At 52.1% G+C, this 20,434-nt stretch overlaps 1 protein-coding gene across 4 annotated transcripts in view; it reads right to left on the reverse strand.

The window, feature by feature from the left end:
* The window catches only part of OTOF (otoferlin), a 118,749-nt gene that overhangs the window by 65,180 nt on the left and 33,135 nt on the right, over positions 1-20,434 (reverse strand). For all 4 annotated transcript variants that reach the window (XM_077176419.1, XM_077176418.1, XM_077176416.1 and 1 more), the window contains 2 exons: positions 1,900-1,973; positions 161-287 (listed from right to left, as the gene is read on the reverse strand). In XM_077176419.1, the coding sequence (XP_077032534.1) occupies positions 161-287; positions 1,900-1,973 (201 nt within the window). The remainder of the gene's footprint in view (positions 1-160; positions 288-1,899; positions 1,974-20,434) is intronic.

Genomic DNA, 20,434 nt, shown 5'->3' on the forward strand with positions numbered 1-20,434 from the left:
CAGGACTTTGGCGATCGCTGCTGCAGGTCAGATATTGCCAAAAAACATCCCACTGGCTCCGTGGGACTATGATTTCCAGCATTCCCTGTGTCAGGGGTCACTCATTTTTGGGATGTCCATCCTCACCTCCTGCTGGCACTGCCCCAGCCCCGGATCTCACCTTTTGTTGGAGACATTGGTGGTGACAGCGGTGACAGAGGCCAGGGAGATGGTGTCTGGCTCCAGGCCTGCCCCGTATCTCATGGCCTTTCTATCCAGGTCTTCCGTTTCCAGAACGGCCGGATCATCTGCGGGAAGGGGACAAAGGAATGGCTCCGGTTTTAATTTCCATCAGTGAATAATTAAAGGCTGGGAGAAGGGAAACCAATCCATCCCCTCGGCTGGGAGCACAAAAACAATGGGGACCGGGTCGGGTCTCGGGCAACCTGCTCGGAAAGGGGGGTTATCAAAGAGGTGATGTGGAATTCCATCCGGGCAGAATTCCTGCGGAGGGTCTTGGGGAGGAAAAACAAGGAATAATGACAGCACCCCGGATTCGGGGGGTGAAAGAGCATTTGAGGAAGAGCTGGAGGTCTGAGGAGCACAAGAGGTGTTGCAAAGACAACCAATTCCCTGGTTTTGAGGAGAGAGGGGTGAAAAAAATGGGAGAAATGGGTCATTCCCAAGAGGGAAAACTGCTGCAGATCCCACCGGCATGCGCCCGTGCCTGGGTTTCTATTTGAAGAAGTTGCTGGAATGTTCCTTTCCTGAGGGAAAGGGGGTCCTCGACTCAGCCAGGAGATTAAGACTGAGCCAGAGTCACAGGAGCTGGGAATTGCTGTTCCCATTTCTGGGATCCTTGGCATGGGACGATCATGGAGCTGCTGGAGTCGCTCCAGAGGAGACCACGGAGCTGTTCCAAGGGCTGGAGCCCCTCGGCCATGGAACCAGGCTGGGAGAGCTGGGAATGTCCAACCGGAGAAGAGAGGGATCCAAAGAGACCCCAGAGCCCCTGGCAGGGCCTGGAGGGGCTCCAGGAGAGCTGGAGAGGGACTGGGGACAAGGCCTGGAGGGACAGGAGCCAGGGAATGGCTCCCACTGGGAAAGGGGAGATTGGAGCTTGGGATATTGGGAAGGAATTCCTGGCTGGAAGGGTGGGGAGGGGCTGGGCTGGAATTCCCCGAGAAGCCGCGGCTGCTCCAGGATCCCTGGAAGTGTCCAAGGTCAGGCTGGAGCTGATCTAAGCTGGACAGGAGTCTGGATGGAAGGAAAGCGCCCACGGAACGTTGGGAATGCCGGCTTGGCCGGCAGGCAGCGGGTCCAGGACTTCCACCCATCCCTTCTCCAGTGGCCAAGGGCTGGAATCACCATCCCAGCCCAGGAACAGCTGGAGGTTCCTGGGAAAGGTGGGACCGGGAGCCTCCTGGGCCACACCGCCCTGTGAGCGTTCCATGAGCACGGATAAATCCACCCTGTGGAGACGCTCCCATGGGACCAGCTGCTCTGCTCCTTCGCGTCCTGGGTGTTTTCCCATGGTCCTGCTGGAAGCTTTCACCACGAGAGGAACACCCAGGTCCTGGGAAGAGCACGCGGGTTCCCACACCCGCATCCCAGGCAAAATTCCCTTTATCCTATCCTCAAACCTGGCTGGAAAACAGGATAAAATTTCCCAGAACCACAACCCAAACTTTTCCCAAGGCTTTTCCCCGCCTGTAAGTGCACATTCCTGCTTTTCTTCACTGTGGAAAACTGATCCTCGGCTCTGAATGGAAACTGCCATGAATTTCCAATCGCTGCCCTCTCCTGCCTTTCCAGAGGTGTCCAATTCCAGCCCCACCTCTTGCAGAGCCCCGGGAACAGGCAGCCCTTCCTCTCCCACCAGCGCAATTCCAGGAATCCACTGTCATTCCATGACCATACCTTGTTTCCGATGCTCATCCTTGGACGGACGCGTCTTTCCAAGCTTCATGGCTGAAAAAACTCCTTTGCCAGCTCTGGGTGAAGAGAGGGAGAATAAAATTTCCACGTTAATTTCTGTATTTTTTGGTGTTTTCCAGGGCGTGGGTACAGAAGAAAGTTTTTTTCCCAAAAGGAAAAGAAGAAATGTCAGCTGAAAAATAGAGCAGGAAATATTCCAGAGAGTCAGAATAGAGAGTGGAATTCACAGCCCTGGAATCTTGGATCCTATTTTTTTTATCTGGGAATGCCTCAGATAATTTGGATAACTCTGCCTCCCCATGAGCAGAGCCCCTGCTAGGGGTCCTGGTCGTGTTTCTACTCCTCATTTCTCCCAACCAGTTCATGGAATTTCTTTCCAAGACACTGGAAAATGAAACTACTAAAAATGAAACACCCAAAAATTCAAATACCAAAAAATTCCGACACCCCAAAGTTCCGACACCCCAAAAATTCAAATACCCAAAAATTCCGACACCCCAAAATTCCAACACCCCAAAAATTCAAATACACCAAAATTCAGACACCCCAAAAATTCAAATACCCAAAAGTTCCAACACCCCAAAATTCAGACACCCCAAAATTCAAACACCCCAAAATTCAGACACCCCAACACTTCCCCGACCCATGAAAGGGAAACTTCATTAATTGGAGAATTCCCATCACTGGAAGTGGAGGAACCTTTGCAGGTTTGCTGGAGATGTTCTTGGAAGTAACAGGGGACCTCCAGCCAGGATCAATCACACCTCACCTGCAGGCTGGACCTCCAACCAGGACCTTACCTCCAACCGGGACCTCACCTCCAGCCTGGAGTTCACCTCCAAGTGGGACCTCACCTCCAAGTGGGACCTCACCTCCAACCAGGACCTCACCTCCAACCTGGAGCTCACCTCCAACCTGGAGCTCACCTCCAAACTGGGTCCTCTCACCTCCAAGTGGGACCTCACCTCCAAGTGGGACCTCACCTCCAAGTGGGACCTCACCTCCAAACTGGGTCCTCACCTCCAACCAGGACCTCACCTCCAGCCTGGACCTCACCTCCAAGTGGGACCTCACCTCCAAGTGGAACCTCAACTCCAAACTGGGACTTCACCTCCAAACTGGGACCTCCCCTCCAGCCTGGACCTCACCTCCAGCCTGGACCTCACCTCCAAACTGGGACCTCACCTCCAGCCTGGATCTAACTTCCAGTCTGGACCTCACCCCACCTCCAGCCCTAATCTCACCTCCTGCTTGGATCTCACCTCACCTCCGGGATGGGCCTTTCCCTACCTCCCCTGCCTGGAGCTCACCCCCAGCCCAGATCTTAGCTCCAAGGTGACCCTTGCCTCCAGGCTGGGACTCACCTCCAAACTAGGAACTCAGATCCAGGCTGGACCTTTCCTGCAGGCCAGGTCTAACCTGCAAGATGATCCTCACCTCCAGCTGGAACCCACCTCCCACTAGGACCTCACCTCCAAATTGGACCTCTCATCACCTCCTGCTTGGACCTCACCTCCAAAATGAACCATTTTCAGTAGGCACCTCACCTCCAGCCAGGACCACACTTCCAGTCAGGACCACACTTTGCCTCCAACCATGACCTCACCTCCAACCATGACCTCACCTCCAACCATGACCTCACCTTGCCTCCAACCATGACCTCACCTTGCCTCCAACCATGACCTCACTTTCAACCATGACCTCACCTCCAACCATGACCTCACCTTGCCTCCAACCATGACCTCACCTTCAACCAGGACCTCACCTCCAGCCAGGACCTCACCTGGCTTCCAGGCCAGGGGATCCAGGGGATCCAGAGCTCCTGGATTCTGCAGGATTGGGATGCGATTTCACAAGGAAACCACACGGACCCTGTGGGATTTCCCAGTCCCACCTCTGGATGGGGCCAAAGGGTCACGTTTTACCCTTGGGAATTTTTTTCCCAAGACCAAAAAAACCCTGGAATTGCATCCTGGTTGGAAGTCATCCCCAGAAGTCTCCAGGACACAGAGAGAGCCGGAGAAAGCAGGAAGAAAATTAAGGAGAATGGGAAAATAAAGTATCTGAGGGAGGGGATAGGACTAGGATAAGATCCAGGAACTATTTAAACCTGGGACTAAAGCAGAACTCTCCGGCCTATGGAAGCTGTGATTTATTCCCAGGATGCTCCATTTTTTCCCTGGATCAGAGAAAAGTTAAGGATGAGGATTCCATATCTCTAATCCCACCAGGGAACACCCAGGGGATGGGACCCTTTTGGAGCCGTTTTCAAATTAATGTATTTACTGAGGAAATGTTGGAATCACAGCTCAGGCTCTGGAATTCTGCCTTTCCAGCCACACCTCCTGGTTGGTTGGATTACATTCCTTTCTTTTCCATGAAATTCTCAAAAAATGGAGAGGGGAAAAAAAAAAAAAAAAAAAAAAAAGAAAACAAGTCCCTCCAGTCCCAGAGCTCCCATTTGTTAAATGGATTGGATAAAAAATAATAAAATTTTTGTCAAATCCATTTAACAAATGGATCTGATAAAATCACTGTCCCAGGAATTTCTGAGGTTTCTTGGGAAGGGAAACCAAAGTGAGGAGCAGCTGGTGATGGACTCAGCATGGAAAATTCCATCGGGGTCCTCTCCCAGCTGCCAAATCCACAGACAACAAGGATTCGGATCCCTCAGGTGTTCCTGACAGTAAAATGATGATGGTGGATTTGGGGTGATGCCTGGGAAAAAAAACTGGGATTAAGCACCTGATCCAAGGTGTGGAAAAACCACACCTGGGAATGGGGAAAATCTGGGACATGCACAGGGTGAGGTGGATCGGAGGGAAAAATCCAGAAATTAAAAATAGGGAATAGAGGCTCAGGTGCTGTGTCCATGCCTGGCTGGGAATGAAGCCTTGGGAAGGGGAATGGGAAGGGAATAACGGGGTTTGGAGGGTGATGGGGAAGGGAAAAAAGGAAAGGAAAATGGGGGGAAAAGGGAAAAAAGGGAAAAAGAAAAGGGTGGGGGAAAGGGTTAAAAGGAAAAAAGGGAAAATTGGGAAAAGTTACAAAAAAGAAAAAAGGGGAAAAGGGGAAGGAAAGAAAAGAGAGGGAAAGGAAAAAGGACAAAAAAGGTAAAATGAGAAATGAGAAAAGGAAAAAGAAAGGAGGAAAATTTAAAAATGGAGGGGGAAATAGGGAAGGAAAGAAACGGGAAAAAAAGGGGGGGAACTGTGAAGGAGAAACGGGGAGGGAAAAATGGAGGGGAAAAAAAAGGGGGAAAATTGGAGTGGGGGAATGAGGGGGGGAAATAGAAAAGAAAAAGGAAAAAAACCCAGAAAAATTTAGGACAAAACCCTAAGAGGAATAAGCAGGGGGAAAAAAGAAAAAGATGCAGAAAAAAAATAGAGGGAAAATAAAATGGGAGGGAGAGGGGGAAAACCTGAGGGAAGAGCAGGGAGAAAGTAAAAAAAAAGAAAAGGAAAACTACTCAGAAAAATTTGGGAAAGAAACCCCAGGAGGAATCAGCAGGGAGAAAAAAATGGGAAAAATTGAGGAAAGAAAAAACTTTGGGAAAGAAAACTGTTGGGATTAAAAAAAAAAAAAAACAAGGATAAAGCAGGCAAAAAACTCCAGACAAACAGGAGAAAGCACCAAGAAAAATAAGGGGAGGAAAAAGGAAAAAAATAGAAACACAGGAAAAACGGATGGAAAAAGGAATAAGAGGGGAAAAAAAGAGACAAATAAATAAATTCTGCAGGCGCAGGTTTTGGTGGGTTTTGGAGGGTTTTGGTGGGTTTTGGGAGCACTCAGCAGGTGCTGGGAAGAAGGGAAGGAGCAGGATGAGGATGAGGACAGAGCGGTCCCAAAAGTTCCGGAGCGGCTTCCCAGTGGCTCATCCCAATCCCCAACCCTTTCCCGATCCCCACCCGTCCCTTTCCCAAGCCGGGCGAGCCCTGCCCAATCCCAAACACCTCCCCCTTCCCATCCCGGCCTCTACCTTCACCCGGCCCTGCAGGAGAAGGTTCTGGAAGGTCCGGGGCGGGAATGGCGGAGCCTCTATGGTGGGACACCCATCCCAGCGCCAGAGGGGACGGAGCAGGGATGGGGGGATCCCTCCGAGTCTCCTCCGTGGGCACAGCGGGGTTTTTTTTTGTGGGATCTTCCCGATGCTCCCGTCACGCTCCCGACGGCGCCGGTGGGACGCTGGGGCTGGCGGAGAGCTGACACCGTCTCCACATGAATATTCCATGAAGATCCGCGCACCTGCGGAACCTGAGCTGCCACCGGGGCACCGAGAGCCCTCCTGGGCCAACTCCCAACCCTTCTCCCGCTTTCCTGAAGAGAAGCCAGGCTCTGGAGAAGCTGCTGGTGCTTCAGCGCATCACAGCCCGCCGGGGTTCCGGCAAGTTTGGAGCGGGAAGAGCTTCCAAGGAAGTTTAAATCCATTTTAGACACCTGAAATTCCAGCCAGCCTCTTCCCATGGATTTTCTGGGGTCTAATATGGGATTGAGCACGGATCATCTCCACTCCCACAAACCCTCCTTGCTGCTCCTTTTGTCCTTCAGGATTTTGCCTTGTGGGGATATCCAGAATCCACAGGGATTCTGGAGCCACAGCAGGGATTTGGGAGCAGCCTCTGTCCTGGCCAGTTAAAGATTCTTTAACTGGTGAATTATCCATGGATAAAGGGACATTTTAATCACTGCCCTTCCCTGGGAGTTGGAAGAACGTCCAAGGAAGTTTAAATCCATTTTAGACACCAGAGACTCCAGCCAGCCTCTTCCCATGTATTTTCTGGGGTCTAATATGGAATTGGGATTGAGCACAGATCATCTCCAGTTCCACAAACCCTCCCGCTGCTGCTCCTTTTGTCCTTCAGGATTTTGTCTTGTGGGGATCTCCGGAATCCACAGGGATTCTGGAATCACAGCAGGGATTTGGGAGCAGCCTCTGTCCCGGCCAGCTTCCAGCTGAAGATCCCATTACTGGTGAATTATCCATGGATGAAAGGACATTTTAATCATTGCCCTTCACTGCGAGTTGGAAGAACTTCCAAGGAAGTTTAAATCCGTGTCAGACACCAGAGATTCCAGCCAGCCTCTTCCCATGGATTTTCTGGGGTCTAATATGGGACTGAGCACGGATCATCTCCACTTCCACAAACCCTCCTGCTGCTGCTCCTCTTGGCTTTGTCCTTTGGGATTTCACTTTGTGGGGATCTCCGGAATCCACAGGGATTCTGGAGCCACAGCAGGGATTTGGGAGCAGCCTCTGTCCCGGCCAGTTAAAGATTCTTTAACTGGTGAATTATCCATGGATAAAAGGACATTTTAATCACTGCCCTTCCCTGGGAGTTGGAAGAACTTCCAAGGAAGTTTAAATCCATTTTAGACACCAGAGATTCCAGCCAGCCTCTTCCCATGGATTTTCTGGGGTCTAATATGGGATTGAGCACGGATCATCTCCAGTTCCACAAACCCTCCTTGCTGCTCCTTTTGGCCTTGTCCTTCTGGATTCCACCGTGTGGGGATCTCCAGAATCCACAGGGATTCTGGAATCACAGCAGGGATTTGGGAGCAGCCTCTGTCCTGGCCAGTTAAAGATTCTTTAACTGGTGAATTATCCATGGATAAAAGGACATTTTAATCACTGCCCTTCCCTGGGAGTTGGAAGAACTTCCAAGGAAGTTTAAATCCATGTTAGACAGCAGAGATTCCAGCCAGCCCCTTCCCATGGATTTTCTGGGGTCCAATATGGGATTGAGCACGGATCATCTCCACTTCCACAAACCCTCCTGCTGCTCCTTTTGTCCTTCAGGATTTTGCCTTGTGGGGATCTCCGGAATCCACAGGGATTCTGGAGCCACAACACGGATTTGGGAGCAGCTGGCCAGCTTCCAGCTGAAGATCCCCTTATTGGTGAATTGTCCATGGATAAAAGGACATTTTAATCACTGCCCTTCCCTGGGAGTTGGAAGAATTTCCAAGGAAGTTTAAATCCCTTTTAGACACCAGAGATTCCAGCCAGCCTCTTTCCATGGATTTTCTGGGGTCTAATATGGGATTGAGCACGGATCATCTCCACTTCCACAAACCCTCCTCCTGCTCCTTTTGTCCTTTGGGATTTTGCCCATGGGGATCTCCAGAATCCACAGGGATTCTGGAGCCACAGCAGGGATTTGGGAGCAGCCTCTGTCCTGGCCAGCTTCCAGCTGAAGATCTCCTTATTGGTGAATTATCCATGGATAAAAGGACATTTTAATCACTGCCCTTCACTGGGAACAGGGAGCAGGGAACAGCGTTCCCATGGCTCATTTCCCTGCGGGAATTCCACCTGCCAGGAGTTCTTTCAGAGGACAAACCCCACTGCTGGCTCCATCCTACACCCTTGGGGAGATCCCAACCCTCAATCCCTTGGTGCCTCTTCCCAGAGGAAGGACCAGAGCTGGGAGATCCCTTTCCCGTTTTTCCTGACCCTGCCCTCTCCTTGAGGACGTTTTCCTCCTTCTCCACCTCATCTCCGCCTCCTGCTTCATCTCATTATTTGGGAGGATCCATCCATGGGATGTGCCATGAATTGATCCTTAAACCACAAAACAAGGAACAGGAGCCAGGAGAGGCCTCTTGGATGGGGAAGTCCCCAGGGATGATTCCAGGATCATTCCCTGGAGCTGAGTTTAAATTTGAGCTGGAGGATCTGGGTTTTTGGGGGAACATCCCGGTCTGGTATCCATGAAAATCGTTGGGAATGAAAGGAAGGCGGGAGCTGAAGAAACTTGGCAGCCCAATGTGGGCACAGGAGCTGTCGGGCCATGGAATTCCCAAGCGGGAAGGGACGCACCGGGATCATGGATCCAACTCCTGCCCAGGACACCCCACCAATCCCACCCTGTCCCTGTCCCATGGCTCCTGGAGCTCTGGGAATGTCACCATTCCCTGGGGAGCTGCTCCAGTGCCCAGCCAGCTCTAGGGGAAGAACCTTTTCCCGAAATCCAAGAAAAAGCTGGATCTAAGTCCTGTCTGCACCCAGACTTCTCCTGTCCTGTCCATGTCCAGCCTGGGAATCTCCCTCCACCCAGTCCCTGTGGATCCCTCAAGGCCTCTCAGCTCCCTTCAGGCACTGCCATACTCCATAGATTTCTCTGGATAAATATTCCTTGTTTTTTTGGTTTTTTTTGATAAATATTCCCGGCAGACTCCAAAACCTGAGGCCACACATCCAAGAGAACCAAGTTTTTCCAGGGTGGACGGGTCTGGCTTTAGAGGGAAGGAGAGCACAGCAACTGGAACAGCTGGGAAAACTGGGAATGAGGAGCAGGAGGAGAGAGAGCAAACCAACTGGATTAGCTGGAAAAGAGGGAATGAAGAGAAGGAGGAGCAGGGAGAGCAATCTGATGGGAAAAGTGGGAATGAAGAGATGGAGGAGGAGGAGGAGCAGGGAGAGCAAATCAACTGGATTAGCTGGGAAAAGTGGGAATGACGAGGAGGAGCAGGGAGAGCAAACCAATTGGATCAGCTGGGAAAAGTGGGAATGAAGAAGAGGAGGAAGAGCAGGGAGAATGCAGCAACTGGATCAGCTGGGAAAAGCAGGAATGAAGAGGAGGAGCAGGGAGAGCAATCTGATGGGAAAAGTGGGAATGAAAAGGGGGAGAAGGAGTAGGGAGAGAAAAATCAACTGGATTAGCTGGGAAAAGTGGGAATGAAGAGGAGGAGGAGCAGGGAGAGCAATCTGATGGGAAAAGTGGGAATGAAAAGGAGGAGAAGGAGTAGGGAGAGAAAAATCAACTGGATGAGCTGGGAAAAGTGGGAATGACGAGGAGAAGGAAGAGCAGGGAGACCAGTCTGATGGGAAAAGTGGGAATGAAGAGGAAGAGGAGGGAGAGCGAACCAACTGGATCAGCTGGGAAAAGTGGAAATGAAGAGACGGAGGAGGAGCAGGGAGAGCAAACCACCCGGATCAGCTGGGAAAAGTGGGAACGAAGAGGAAGAGCAGGAGGAGGAGGAGGCTCAGGGAGATCAAACCTACTTTTGCTCCTTGGTCTTCTCCTTGCCCTTGCTGGAGCCGAGGGTGGAATATCGAGGGAATAAAAGGCAAACAAACTTCAGTGCACTGAGGAATCAGGGAATCAGGGAACGCTTTGGGTGGGAAGGGACCTTCAAGATCCATAATCCCACCCCTGCCATGGTGGGGACGCCTCCCACTACCCCAAAGTGCTCCAAACCCCAGTGTCCAGCCTGGCCTTGGACTCTTCCAGGGATCCAGGGGCAGCCACAGCTGCTCTGGGAATCCCATCCCAGCCCCTGCCCACCCTCACAGGGAAGAATTCCTTCCCGATATCCCGTCCAAACTCCCTCTCACTCAGCTTAAAACTTGGGTGCAAAACATCCCTGCACGGCTTAGGACACCCCAACTCCCAGCCCTGGAGCTGGAAGTGAGGGAAATTCCCGGGATTTGTGTTTGGGGCCATTAATGCAGGACTCCTGGATTTTATTCCCAGGTTTGGGAAGCTCCTAGGCAGGGGACAAGGCTTCTCCTTTATTCCTATTTTCCTCCCTGGACCTGCCTCCCTATTTTTCTCTCTGTTTTCCACCCTGGGCCTGGTTCTCTTTTTAACTCCCTGTTTTCCTCCCTGTTTCCTGTTTTCCTTTTTGATCCTGCTTCTCTCCATTTTCCTCCCTGGACCTGCCTCCCTATTTCCCTCTCTGTTTTCCACCATGGCCCTGCTTCTCTCTTTTCCTCCCTGTTTTCTGTTCTGTTTTCCTCACAGTTTTCCTCCTGGATCCTGCTTCCCTGTTTTCCTCCCTATTTTTCTCCCCATTTTCCTCCCCGTTCCTTCTTCCCTATTTATTTTCTTTCCTATTTTCCTCCCTGTTTTCCTCCCCAGGTCCTGTTCCCGGTTTTCCTTCTCTTTTTCCTCCCCAGTCCTGTTCCCTGTTTTCCTCTTCAATCCTGCTTCTCTCCATTTTCCTCCCTGGACCTGCCTCCCTATTTCCCTCTCTGTTTTCCACCCTGGCCCTGCTTCCCTCTTTTCCTCCCCGTTTTCCTCCCCAGTCCTTCTTCCCTATTTATTTTCCTCCCTGATTTCATCCCCAGTCCTATTCCCTGTTTTCCTTCTTTTTTTTCCTCCCCAGTCCTGTCCCATTTTCCTCCTCCTTTTCCTTCCCGGTCCTATTCCCTGTTTTCCTCTCTGATCCTACTTCTCTCCATTTTCCCTCTCTGTTTTTCTCCCTGCTCCTTCTTCTCTCTTTTTCTCCCTGTTTTCCTTTCTGCTTTCCTCCCCAGTCCTGCTTCCCTGTTTTCCTCCCTCTTTTCCTCCCAGGTTCTGCTTCTTGCTTTTCCTCCCAGTTTTCCTCCCTATTTTTCCTTCCCATTTTCCTCCTCGGTCCTTCATCCCTATTTATTTTCCTTCCTATTTTTCTCCCTGGTCCTTCTTCCCTGTTTTCCTCCCTACTTTCCTCCCTGTTTTCCTCCCAGGCCCTGCTTCCCTGTTTTCCTCCCTATTTTTCTCCCCGGTCCTTCTTCTCTATTTATTTTCCTCCCTACTTTCCTCACAGTTTTCCTCCTGGGTCCTGCTTCCCTGTTTTCCTCCCTGGTCCTTCTTCCCTATTTATTTTCTTCCCTATTTATTTTCCTCCCCAGCTCCTTCTTCCCTGTTTTCCTTCTCTTTTTCCTCCCCATTCCTGTTCCCTGTTTTCCTCTCCAATCCTGCTTCTCTCCATTTTCCTCCCTGGACCTGCCTCCCTATTTTCCTCTCTGTTTTCCACCCTGGCCCTGCTTCTCTCTTTTCCTCCCTGTTTTTCTTTCTGTTTTCCTCACAGTTTTCCTCCCGGATCCTGTTCCCTGTTTTCCTCCCCAGTCCTTCTTCCCTGTTTATTTTCCTCCCTGTTTTCCTTCTCGGTCCTTCATCCCTATTTATTTACCTCCCTGATTTCGTCCCCAATCCTTCATGCCTATTTATTTTCCTCCCTGATTACCTCCCCAGTCCTATTCCCTGTTTTCCTTCTTTTTTTCTCCCCAGTCCTATCCCATTTTCCTCCTCCTTTTCCTTCCCGGTCCTATTCCCTGTTTTCCTCTCTGATCCTGCTTCTCTCCATTTTCCCTCTCTGTTTTTCTCCCTGTTTTCCTTTCTGCTTTCCTCCCCAGTCCTGCTTCCCTGTTTTCCTCCTGGGTTCTGCTTCTTGCTTTTCCTCCCAGTTTTCCTCCCTATTTTTCCTTCCCATTTTCCTCCTCGGTCCTTCATCTGTATTTATTTTCCTTCCTATTTTCCTCCCAGGTCCTGCTTCCCTGTTTTCCTCCCCGCTCCAGCTTCTCTCCCCGCTTCCCTCCCCTCCTTATCTCTCCCCCGTTAATCGCCCTCATTGTCCTGCAGCAATTAGGGAGGAGAAAGCAATTAAGCAGCTCAGGAAGTAATTAAGGAGGCTGGAGTTAATTACACCGGCTCCTCCGCCGCGCTGGGGACAAGGGACAGATTTCGGAGCCTGAAATTCCAGCTCCTTGTGCCCGAGCTGCTGGAAAACCATCCAGGAAAAAAAAATTAAATAGTGAAGTGTTGCTGGATTTTGGGTTTTGGGAGAATTCCAAAGGAATTCAAAATAAAACGGGACACGGGAGGGAAACTGGGAAGAGCAGCACGGGCAGGGATCAGCCTGCTCTGAACTCCAATCCAAGAATTCCTGGGGTTTTTTTCCTGTCTCAACTCCTGCTGTGGGAGCAGAGCAGGGAAAAATGATTCCCCTGCCAGCTGAGCTCCTCCTGGGAGCACCAAACTCCAGCTCAGCACGGGAAAAGCTGCCAGGAGAGGAATCAAATCATTCCAGGCTTTCTCCTGGAGCTCAGGGATCTGGTCCAGGTTCTGCTGGGCACCCGCTGGAGATGGAACGGCCGGGATTCAAGGCAGGATGGCTGTGGGATCACATCCCGCTGATCTCACTGGGCGAGATCCATCCCTCCTTCCCTTCCCCGTCCAAACTGCCCTGGGTGGGAAGAGGGGCTGGAATGTTCCCTGGAGCCAGGATGGGATCCATCCCTGGGTGGGCAGAGGGGCTGGGATATTCCACCCCTGAGGATCCATCCAAGGGTGGGCAGAGGGTCTGGAATGTCCCCTGGAGTCAGGATGGGATCCATCCCTGGGTGGGAAGAGGGGCTGGAATGTTCCCTGGAGTCAGGATGGGATCCATCCAAGGGTGGGAAGAGGGGCTGGAATGTTCCATCCCTGAGGATCCATCCTGGGGTGGGAAGAGAGTCAGGAATGTCCCATCCCTGGGTGGGAAGAGGGTCTGGAATGTTCCCTGGAGTCAGGATGGGATCCATCCCTGGTTGGGAAGAGGGGCTGCTGGAATGTTCCATCCCTGAGTGGGCAGAGGGGCTGCTGGAATGTTCCATCCCTGGGTGGGCAGAGGGGCTGCTGGAATGTTCCATCCCTGGGGTCCATCCTTGGGAGAGGGCCCAGGAAAGTGCAGATCCTGTGTCCTTTCCCCATTCCTGGAGGGAAATCGTGCCCTGGGTGAGGGATGCAAGAACATGGTGCATTCCAAGCATGCCCCTCTTCTTCTTCTGTTTCCCTCCTCCTCCTCCTCCTCCCAGTGTTTCCTGCATCTCTTTCCTCTCCTGATTCCTGCATCCACCACATTCCTGGCACTTGGATCAGCACTTCCTGAGGGATCCAGGATCCTTTCCCAAGGTCCTGGTGGAGCAGCCAATGCCAAATTCCTCTCTCTCCCTCCTTTCCTTCTCCCAGAGCCCTTCCAGTCCAACTCTCCTGCCAAAGGTGACCCCGGACAGCCCCAGCCTGGGCACAGATGGAGAATTCCCATTTTATCCCTCAATTTGGAGCACTTTCCTTGGAAAAATGGACTCACAGTCCTGCCCTGCTGCTGTTCCCAGGGGATTCTGCTGCCAGGGGCTGGAGCCTGGAGCCGGAGGGTGCCCTGGGAATCAGGGAATTGGGAATTGGGATACCTGAACGGCAACGCCAGGTGTTTTTTCTCTTTCCCTTTGGCCTTGGCTCTGCAATCCAAAGGAGCAATTCCATGAGTTGTGATCCAGGGATGGGCTCGGATCCACCTTCTCCCCCCAGAGTCATCCACATGCACGGAGCAACCCAACAAAGACAATCCAGGAGGGTCCCGGAGGGAGAGATCCCCACGCCCAGGATTCCTAAGGATCCCAGGGAACGGGAACAGGGGTAGGACAGCGCTGGTAGGGATGGGATCAGGGATGGATGGATGGACATGGATGGGATGGATGGAATGGATGGAGGGATGGATGGGATGGATGGATGGATGGATAGATAGATGGATCCATAAATCCATGGATGGATGGATGGAGGGATAGATGGAATGGATGGAGGGATGGATGGATGGAAGGAATGGGTGAAGGGATGGATAGATGGATCCATGAATGGAGGGATGGATGGATCCATGGATGGATCCATGGATAGGTCTGTGGGTGGAGGGATGGAATGGGTGGGTGGGTGGGTGGGTGGATGGATGGATGGATGGATGGATGGATGGATGGATGGATGGATGGGATGGATGGATGGATGGATCCATGAATCCATGGATAGATGGATGGATGGATGGATGCATGGGATGGATGGATCCATGAATCCATGGATAGATGGATAGATGGATCCATGGGATGGATGGATAGATGGATAGATGGATCCATGGGATGGATGGATGGATAGATGGATGGATGGATAGATGGATGGATGGATGGATGGATGGATGGATGGATGGATGGATGGATGGAATGGGTGAAGGGATGGATAGATGGATCCATGAATGGAGGGATGGATGGATGGAATGGAGGGAGGGAGGGAGGGAGGGAGGGAGGGAGGGAGGGAGGGAGGGAGGGAGGAAGGGAGGGAGGAAGGGAGGGAGGAAGGGAGGAAGGGAGGAAGGGAGGAAGGGAGGAAGGGAGGAAGGAAGGAAGGAAGGAAGGAAGGAAGGAAGGAAGGAAGGAAGGAAGGAAGGAAGGAAGGAAGGAAGGAAGGAAGGAAGGAAGGAAGGAAGGAAGGAAGGAAGGAAGGAAGGAAGGAAGGAAGGAAGGAAGGAAGGAAGGAAGGAAGGAAGGAAGGAAGGAAGGATCCATCCATGGATTGCTTGGAACACAGACAAACACGACTCTGGGAGCCCCGTCAGAAGTGCCTGACTGGAAGGAGATTGTCCTTTGTTGGGATTAGGAAGGACAGAGGGAATCCCAGGGGTGGGTGATCCCAGCAAAATCCCTTTCCCTTTCCCTGGATCCAAGCACCGTGCAGGGACTGCTCCCATCCATGCACACACCATTCCCAAAGGGAAGCAGGGACACCACGTCCTGTACCTGGGATCTTCCGGGTCCTCGCTGTTGGGAGGAGGCGGAGCCAGGAGGAGGAGGAGGAAGGTGAGGAATTAACGAACATTCCCAACTGGACACAGCCCATGGGAGTGGGAGCAGGGGGAGGGGCTGATCCTCAAATCCCAGGAATGGTTTGGGTGGGAAGAGACCTTAAGGATCATCCCATTCCAAACCCAACAGCTTCCACCATCCCAGGGGGCTCCCAGCCCCATCCAGCCTGGCCTTGGACACTCCCAGGGATCCAGGGGCAGCCACAGCTGCTCTGGGAATTCCTGCCCAGCCCCTCCCCACCCTCACAGCCAGGAATTCCTTCCCAATATCCCACCCCAAGCTTCCCTTTCCCAGTGGGAGGCCTTTCCCTGTGTCCTGGCACTGGGATTCCAGGTATCACCATGTGGGATACGCTGCAGAGGGAGCACAGGATGAGGCTGACCCGGATCCCAAACCCTGGATTTGTGCTGGGGCCAGCACCTGTTTGTAGAATGTGGGTGCCTGGGATGGGCTGGAATGGAAGCAATGCCCCAGAATCCCGGATCCCACCCCAAAATCTGGGATCCCTCCCACCAGGGCATTTTGGTACCTTGCCACTGCCTTGTATCCATCGTTAAACTTAATCCTGGGGGAGGCACCGGAGAGAAAGAGAGGGGGAAAAAAACCAAATCCAATCAAATCCCAGAATTCCTGAGGGAGCAGGGACAGCCCTTCCCAGGAGGGTGGGGCTGTGTCCAAGCTCCGGGCGCTCCAGGGAGGGAATTCCAGCTGTGCATCCAGCCCAGGGTGTTCCACTCCCCCCATTCCCAGGAAAAACCCGGCTGGAGGCCGGATCTGCGCTTCCAGCATTATCCATTGCTCCTGCTCCATCCGGGAATCTCCTCCACCAGGACAGGCTGGGGGCAATTTACATTCCCAGGATCCAGGAAAGATTCTCCAGGTTCTGAAAGCTCTGCCCTGGGAGCCACAGCAGAACCTGCTCCGTTGGTTTGAACATTTTCCTGATTTTCAGGATCCTCAGGATGCATTTTTTTTTTCCCCCCAAGGAATTTAAGGGCACATTAAATGATTAATGTAATTTAATCAAATTTAATGGAGAGGTTGGGAAAAAAATTGGAAAACCTTGACTGGGACTTTTTTTTTCCCCCAGCATGGAAAAGATCCCAAACTTCCTGTTCACCCTGGTGGTGGCACTGTGCCATCCCAAAGATCCGAATTTCCCATGGATTTGGGAATTTTGGACCCTTCTTGCCCCTTTGGACACGGATGAATTCCCCCCTATCCCAAACTCCAGCCATTCCCAGCCATTCCATGTCCCCGGGTGCCACGTCCACATGGGAACGGGAATGGGAACGGGAACGGGGAGCCTGTGGGGGATTTTCATCCCGCGTCCTCCCAGGCCTGGCGCAGGTCCCGGCTTTGGAGCAGGTGCCAGAGGGACAATTAGCGACAGGCGGTGGGACAAGGCTCGGACCCGCCGGGGACACGGGAGAAAAGCTTCCATCAATAATTCACCGGGAGCAGATTCCTTTCGGCTCCCAGCCCTGTCCCGGCCATGAATATTTCAAGGAGAGCCCCTATCGGGTGGTGCTTCCCGGGATCTCACTTTCCAGGGGGGCTGGGAGCTGGGCTCAGACAGGTTCTGGCGATTCCCGAGCTGCCTCTGGAAGTGCCCACCCCTCCTGATTTTTCCTGGGAATCCAAGGGTGGGCCTACGCCGGTGAATAAACCGTGGGATTGTAAAATTTCCGAACGGTTTGGGTAGGGAAGGGCTTTAAAGCTCATCCCTTTCCATGGGCAGGGACAATTCCCACTGTCCCAGGTTCTCCAATCTCTTGGACATTCCCAGGATTCCAGGGGCTGCCACAGCTTCTCTGGGAATTCCACCCCAGCCCCTCCCCACCCTCACAGGGAGGAGTTCCTTCCCAGTATCCAATTTTTCCTCTTATTTTCTGCTTTCCTCATTGGAAACTCAAGTCCAGCTTTTGGAAGGATCCTGGCCTGGTTCCAACATCCTCCCAAATCCCATATCCTGGGATTTTTTTTTTTTAAATCCAGGTTGGATTTTTTTAGCTCTTTATTTCCCCATTCTGGATCCTTCCCTGTGAATTTTTTTTCGTGGATTTGTTTGGTCAAAGTTCCCGGTGGATCAAGGATCCAAAGCCATTCCAGGGACCTGGCACATGGGAAGGCTCCACCTCCCACTCCTGGCTCCTTCATCCCTGGATTCTGTGTGGGATGAGCGGACTCCAAGCTTGGGATCCCCAGGGAAAGACAAAAATGGAATTTAACAGATCCAATCTGGATCTGTTAAATTCCATTTAACAGATGGATTTGGATTTAAGGAATCCAAATTCTGGATCCTGGATTTAAGGAATTTTCTTTGAAAAGCGGAACTTTGGGGGTGGATCAGCCCTGGAAAGGGGGCAGGGGATCTGCTGTGGGAATTTACCTGGAATGCTGATCTTCCTCCGCTTCGTCTCCAAGGCTTGGGAATTTAACAGGGAGAGAGGGAAAAATTCCGGCTGTGACGTGAGGACAAAGGGCTCTTCCATTCTTTTCTAAACCAGGAAAAACTCGGGAACAATCCGGCACAGCAAACCACTCCATGCACGGCTGGAATCCCGGGATCCCCTTCCCGTTGTGCCCACAGGATCCAGGTTTCTCCCAGACTGGATTTTGGGGGGATGTTTGGACAATATTCCACCTTTTCCAAGTGGTTCCCTCCTGCCTGACCTCCTTTTCCCACTCCTTCCTTTTCTTTGGGATGGGTTTGCTCAAATCCCAAAGGAAAAGTGGGAATGGGCGGGTGCTGTACCCTGCGCCAGGATTTCCGGAAGGAGGAAAAGGAATTTCAAGCCCTTGGAAAACCTTGGGAAGCCCGGCCATCATCCCAGTGATGGAAAGCTCTTCCCATCCCTCGGAAAGCTGCAGGATTGCTTCATGGGGGGGGTTCTGATTGCACAGAAATTCCCCAATTTTGGGAAAATTCCCAAGCAGAGGAGTCCACGTGGATCTGCAGACACGGGAGGGTCGCACACTCCCTGGGAAAGAAGGAATGAAGGTGGAAAATTCCCTGTGTTCCCAAGGGATCAGCCTGGATCCAGCAGCGGCCAAGGAAAAGCTGGATCTACTTTCCCTGGAATAGACAGCTCCACAGGAGAATTCCCAAAATCCTTGATGTGGATGCTCTGCTCCATGGGAATGGGACAAGGCTGTCCTGGATCTGCCGGAGAGGGATTTTTTTGCTTCCAGAGCTGCCAAAGTCCGGGATTTCCAGGATATCTGTGGGATATCCATGCCCAAATCCCAGGGGATTTTTCAGGTGGAAAAGGGGCTCCAAGCTGGGAGCGGGGATGGGAGAAAGGCAGAACAGGGAAGGGAAAAGCCTGGGATCCTGGGATCAGTCACTGGAAAAGACGGAAGTGAAAGCAGGTCCCCGTGCCCAGGAAAAGATTCTGGATGAGGGATGGAATGCCGGGAAAAGGGGGAAAGGGTTTAAGCCGCACAGGGATGGATTCAGATGGGATCTTGGGAAGGAATTCCTCCCTGGGATGGTGGGGAGGAGCTGGGATGGAATTCCCAGAGAATCTGTGGCTGCCCCTGGATCCCTGGGAGTGTCCAAGGCCAGGCTGGAGCAGCCTGGGATAGGGGGAAGCATCGGGATTGGAAAGGGATGAGCTTTAAGGTCCCTTCCCCGCCCAGAATATTCCATGGTTCCACAATTCCCGGTCTCCAGGGCTGTGGCCCACGGTCCCTGAGGCTGCTCCTGTGACATTCCAGGCACAGGGAATTCCGTGTCCTCTGTATCCCACTTTTCCTCGAGTATCCCGCTGCCCTTTTCCTCCCCGTCCCTGCCCACAGACCTTCCATCCGTGTGGAACATCAGGGAATCCACGGGGATTCCTGGGCTGGAGGAAGGACAGTGGGAATGGGATTGGGAATGGGAATGAGGATGAGCAAGGCCAAGTCAGGGCCCAACAGGAGCCCTCCCCATCCCGCTGAACTGGAAAATTCTGGAAAACTCTGGAAACACCAGAATTCCTATTTTTATTCTTCCCATCCAAGTTTTTCCCGGATCTGGGATCTGTAAGTGATGCAGAAGGAAAGGCCTTCCAAAGGAGCCGGGGTGTTTTTGTTCCCAGAGCAATTTTAACCAAAGCCCTTCCTTGGATTCCAAAGGATGCCTCACATCCCAGCGCCTTTGGATCCTTCCCAAAAGCCGGAATATGGAACTTTTACTTTCTTTTATTCCCAGGTGGTTTTTTTTTATTCTTGGTGAATCCCAGCACGTGTTTGCTACAGCCTGAGCCAGGCATTCCTTGGAGCAAAATCCTCCAGGAATTCTCAGTGAAAACAGGGATAAAACCCCATGGATGATCCCCGGAGGTGCCGAGACCTGGGAATTGTTTGGGATGGGGGACAAACCTTTCCCATCCCAGGGAATTCCCTGCATCTCTGGTATTCCCTGCGTCATCCCCTTCCTGCTGCTTGCATGGACGCCTCTTTTCCTAAAAATAGAGGTTTTATCCCTAAAAACCTCATTTAAACGGCTCGGCTTTGGGAATCTCCCTCTCCCAACTTCATCCTCGCTCATCCCTGGCTTCCATGAGGAAGGGCCGGGGGAATTCCTGCCCCTCCCAGCCAGCATCGATCCAAGGAAATCGGATCCGGAATTCCAGCTGGGAATGCTGGGATGGATGATCCAGGATGATCCTGGACTCAGCCCTGAGATCCAATGGAATCCATGGGCCAGATGGGGAAAAGGCGGGATGGGATAAGGGGATAATGGGATGGAGATGGGATGGGGTTGGGATGATGGGATGGGATCCATGGAATGGGATGGGAAATTGGGATGGGGTTGGGATGATGGGATGGGATCCATGGAATGGGATGGGAAATTGGGATAGGATAGGATAGGATAGGATAGGATAGGATAGGATAGGATAGGATAGGATAGGATAGGATAGGATAGGATGGGGGTGGGATGGGGTGGAATGGGATGATGGGATAAAGGGATAATGGGATGGGATAATGGGATGGGATGGGAAAATGGGATGGGATGGGATCCATGGGATGGGATTATGGGATGGGATGGGATAATGCAATGGGATGGGAAATTGGGATGGGATGGGATAATGGAATGGGATGGGACAATGGGATAATGGGATGGGAAATTGGGATGGGATGGGATCCATTGGA

The sequence above is a fragment of the Agelaius phoeniceus genome, chromosome 3 (genome assembly GCF_051311805.1).
Source record: "Agelaius phoeniceus isolate bAgePho1 chromosome 3, bAgePho1.hap1, whole genome shotgun sequence".
In the NCBI taxonomy this organism is placed as follows: domain Eukaryota; kingdom Metazoa; phylum Chordata; class Aves; order Passeriformes; family Icteridae; genus Agelaius; species Agelaius phoeniceus.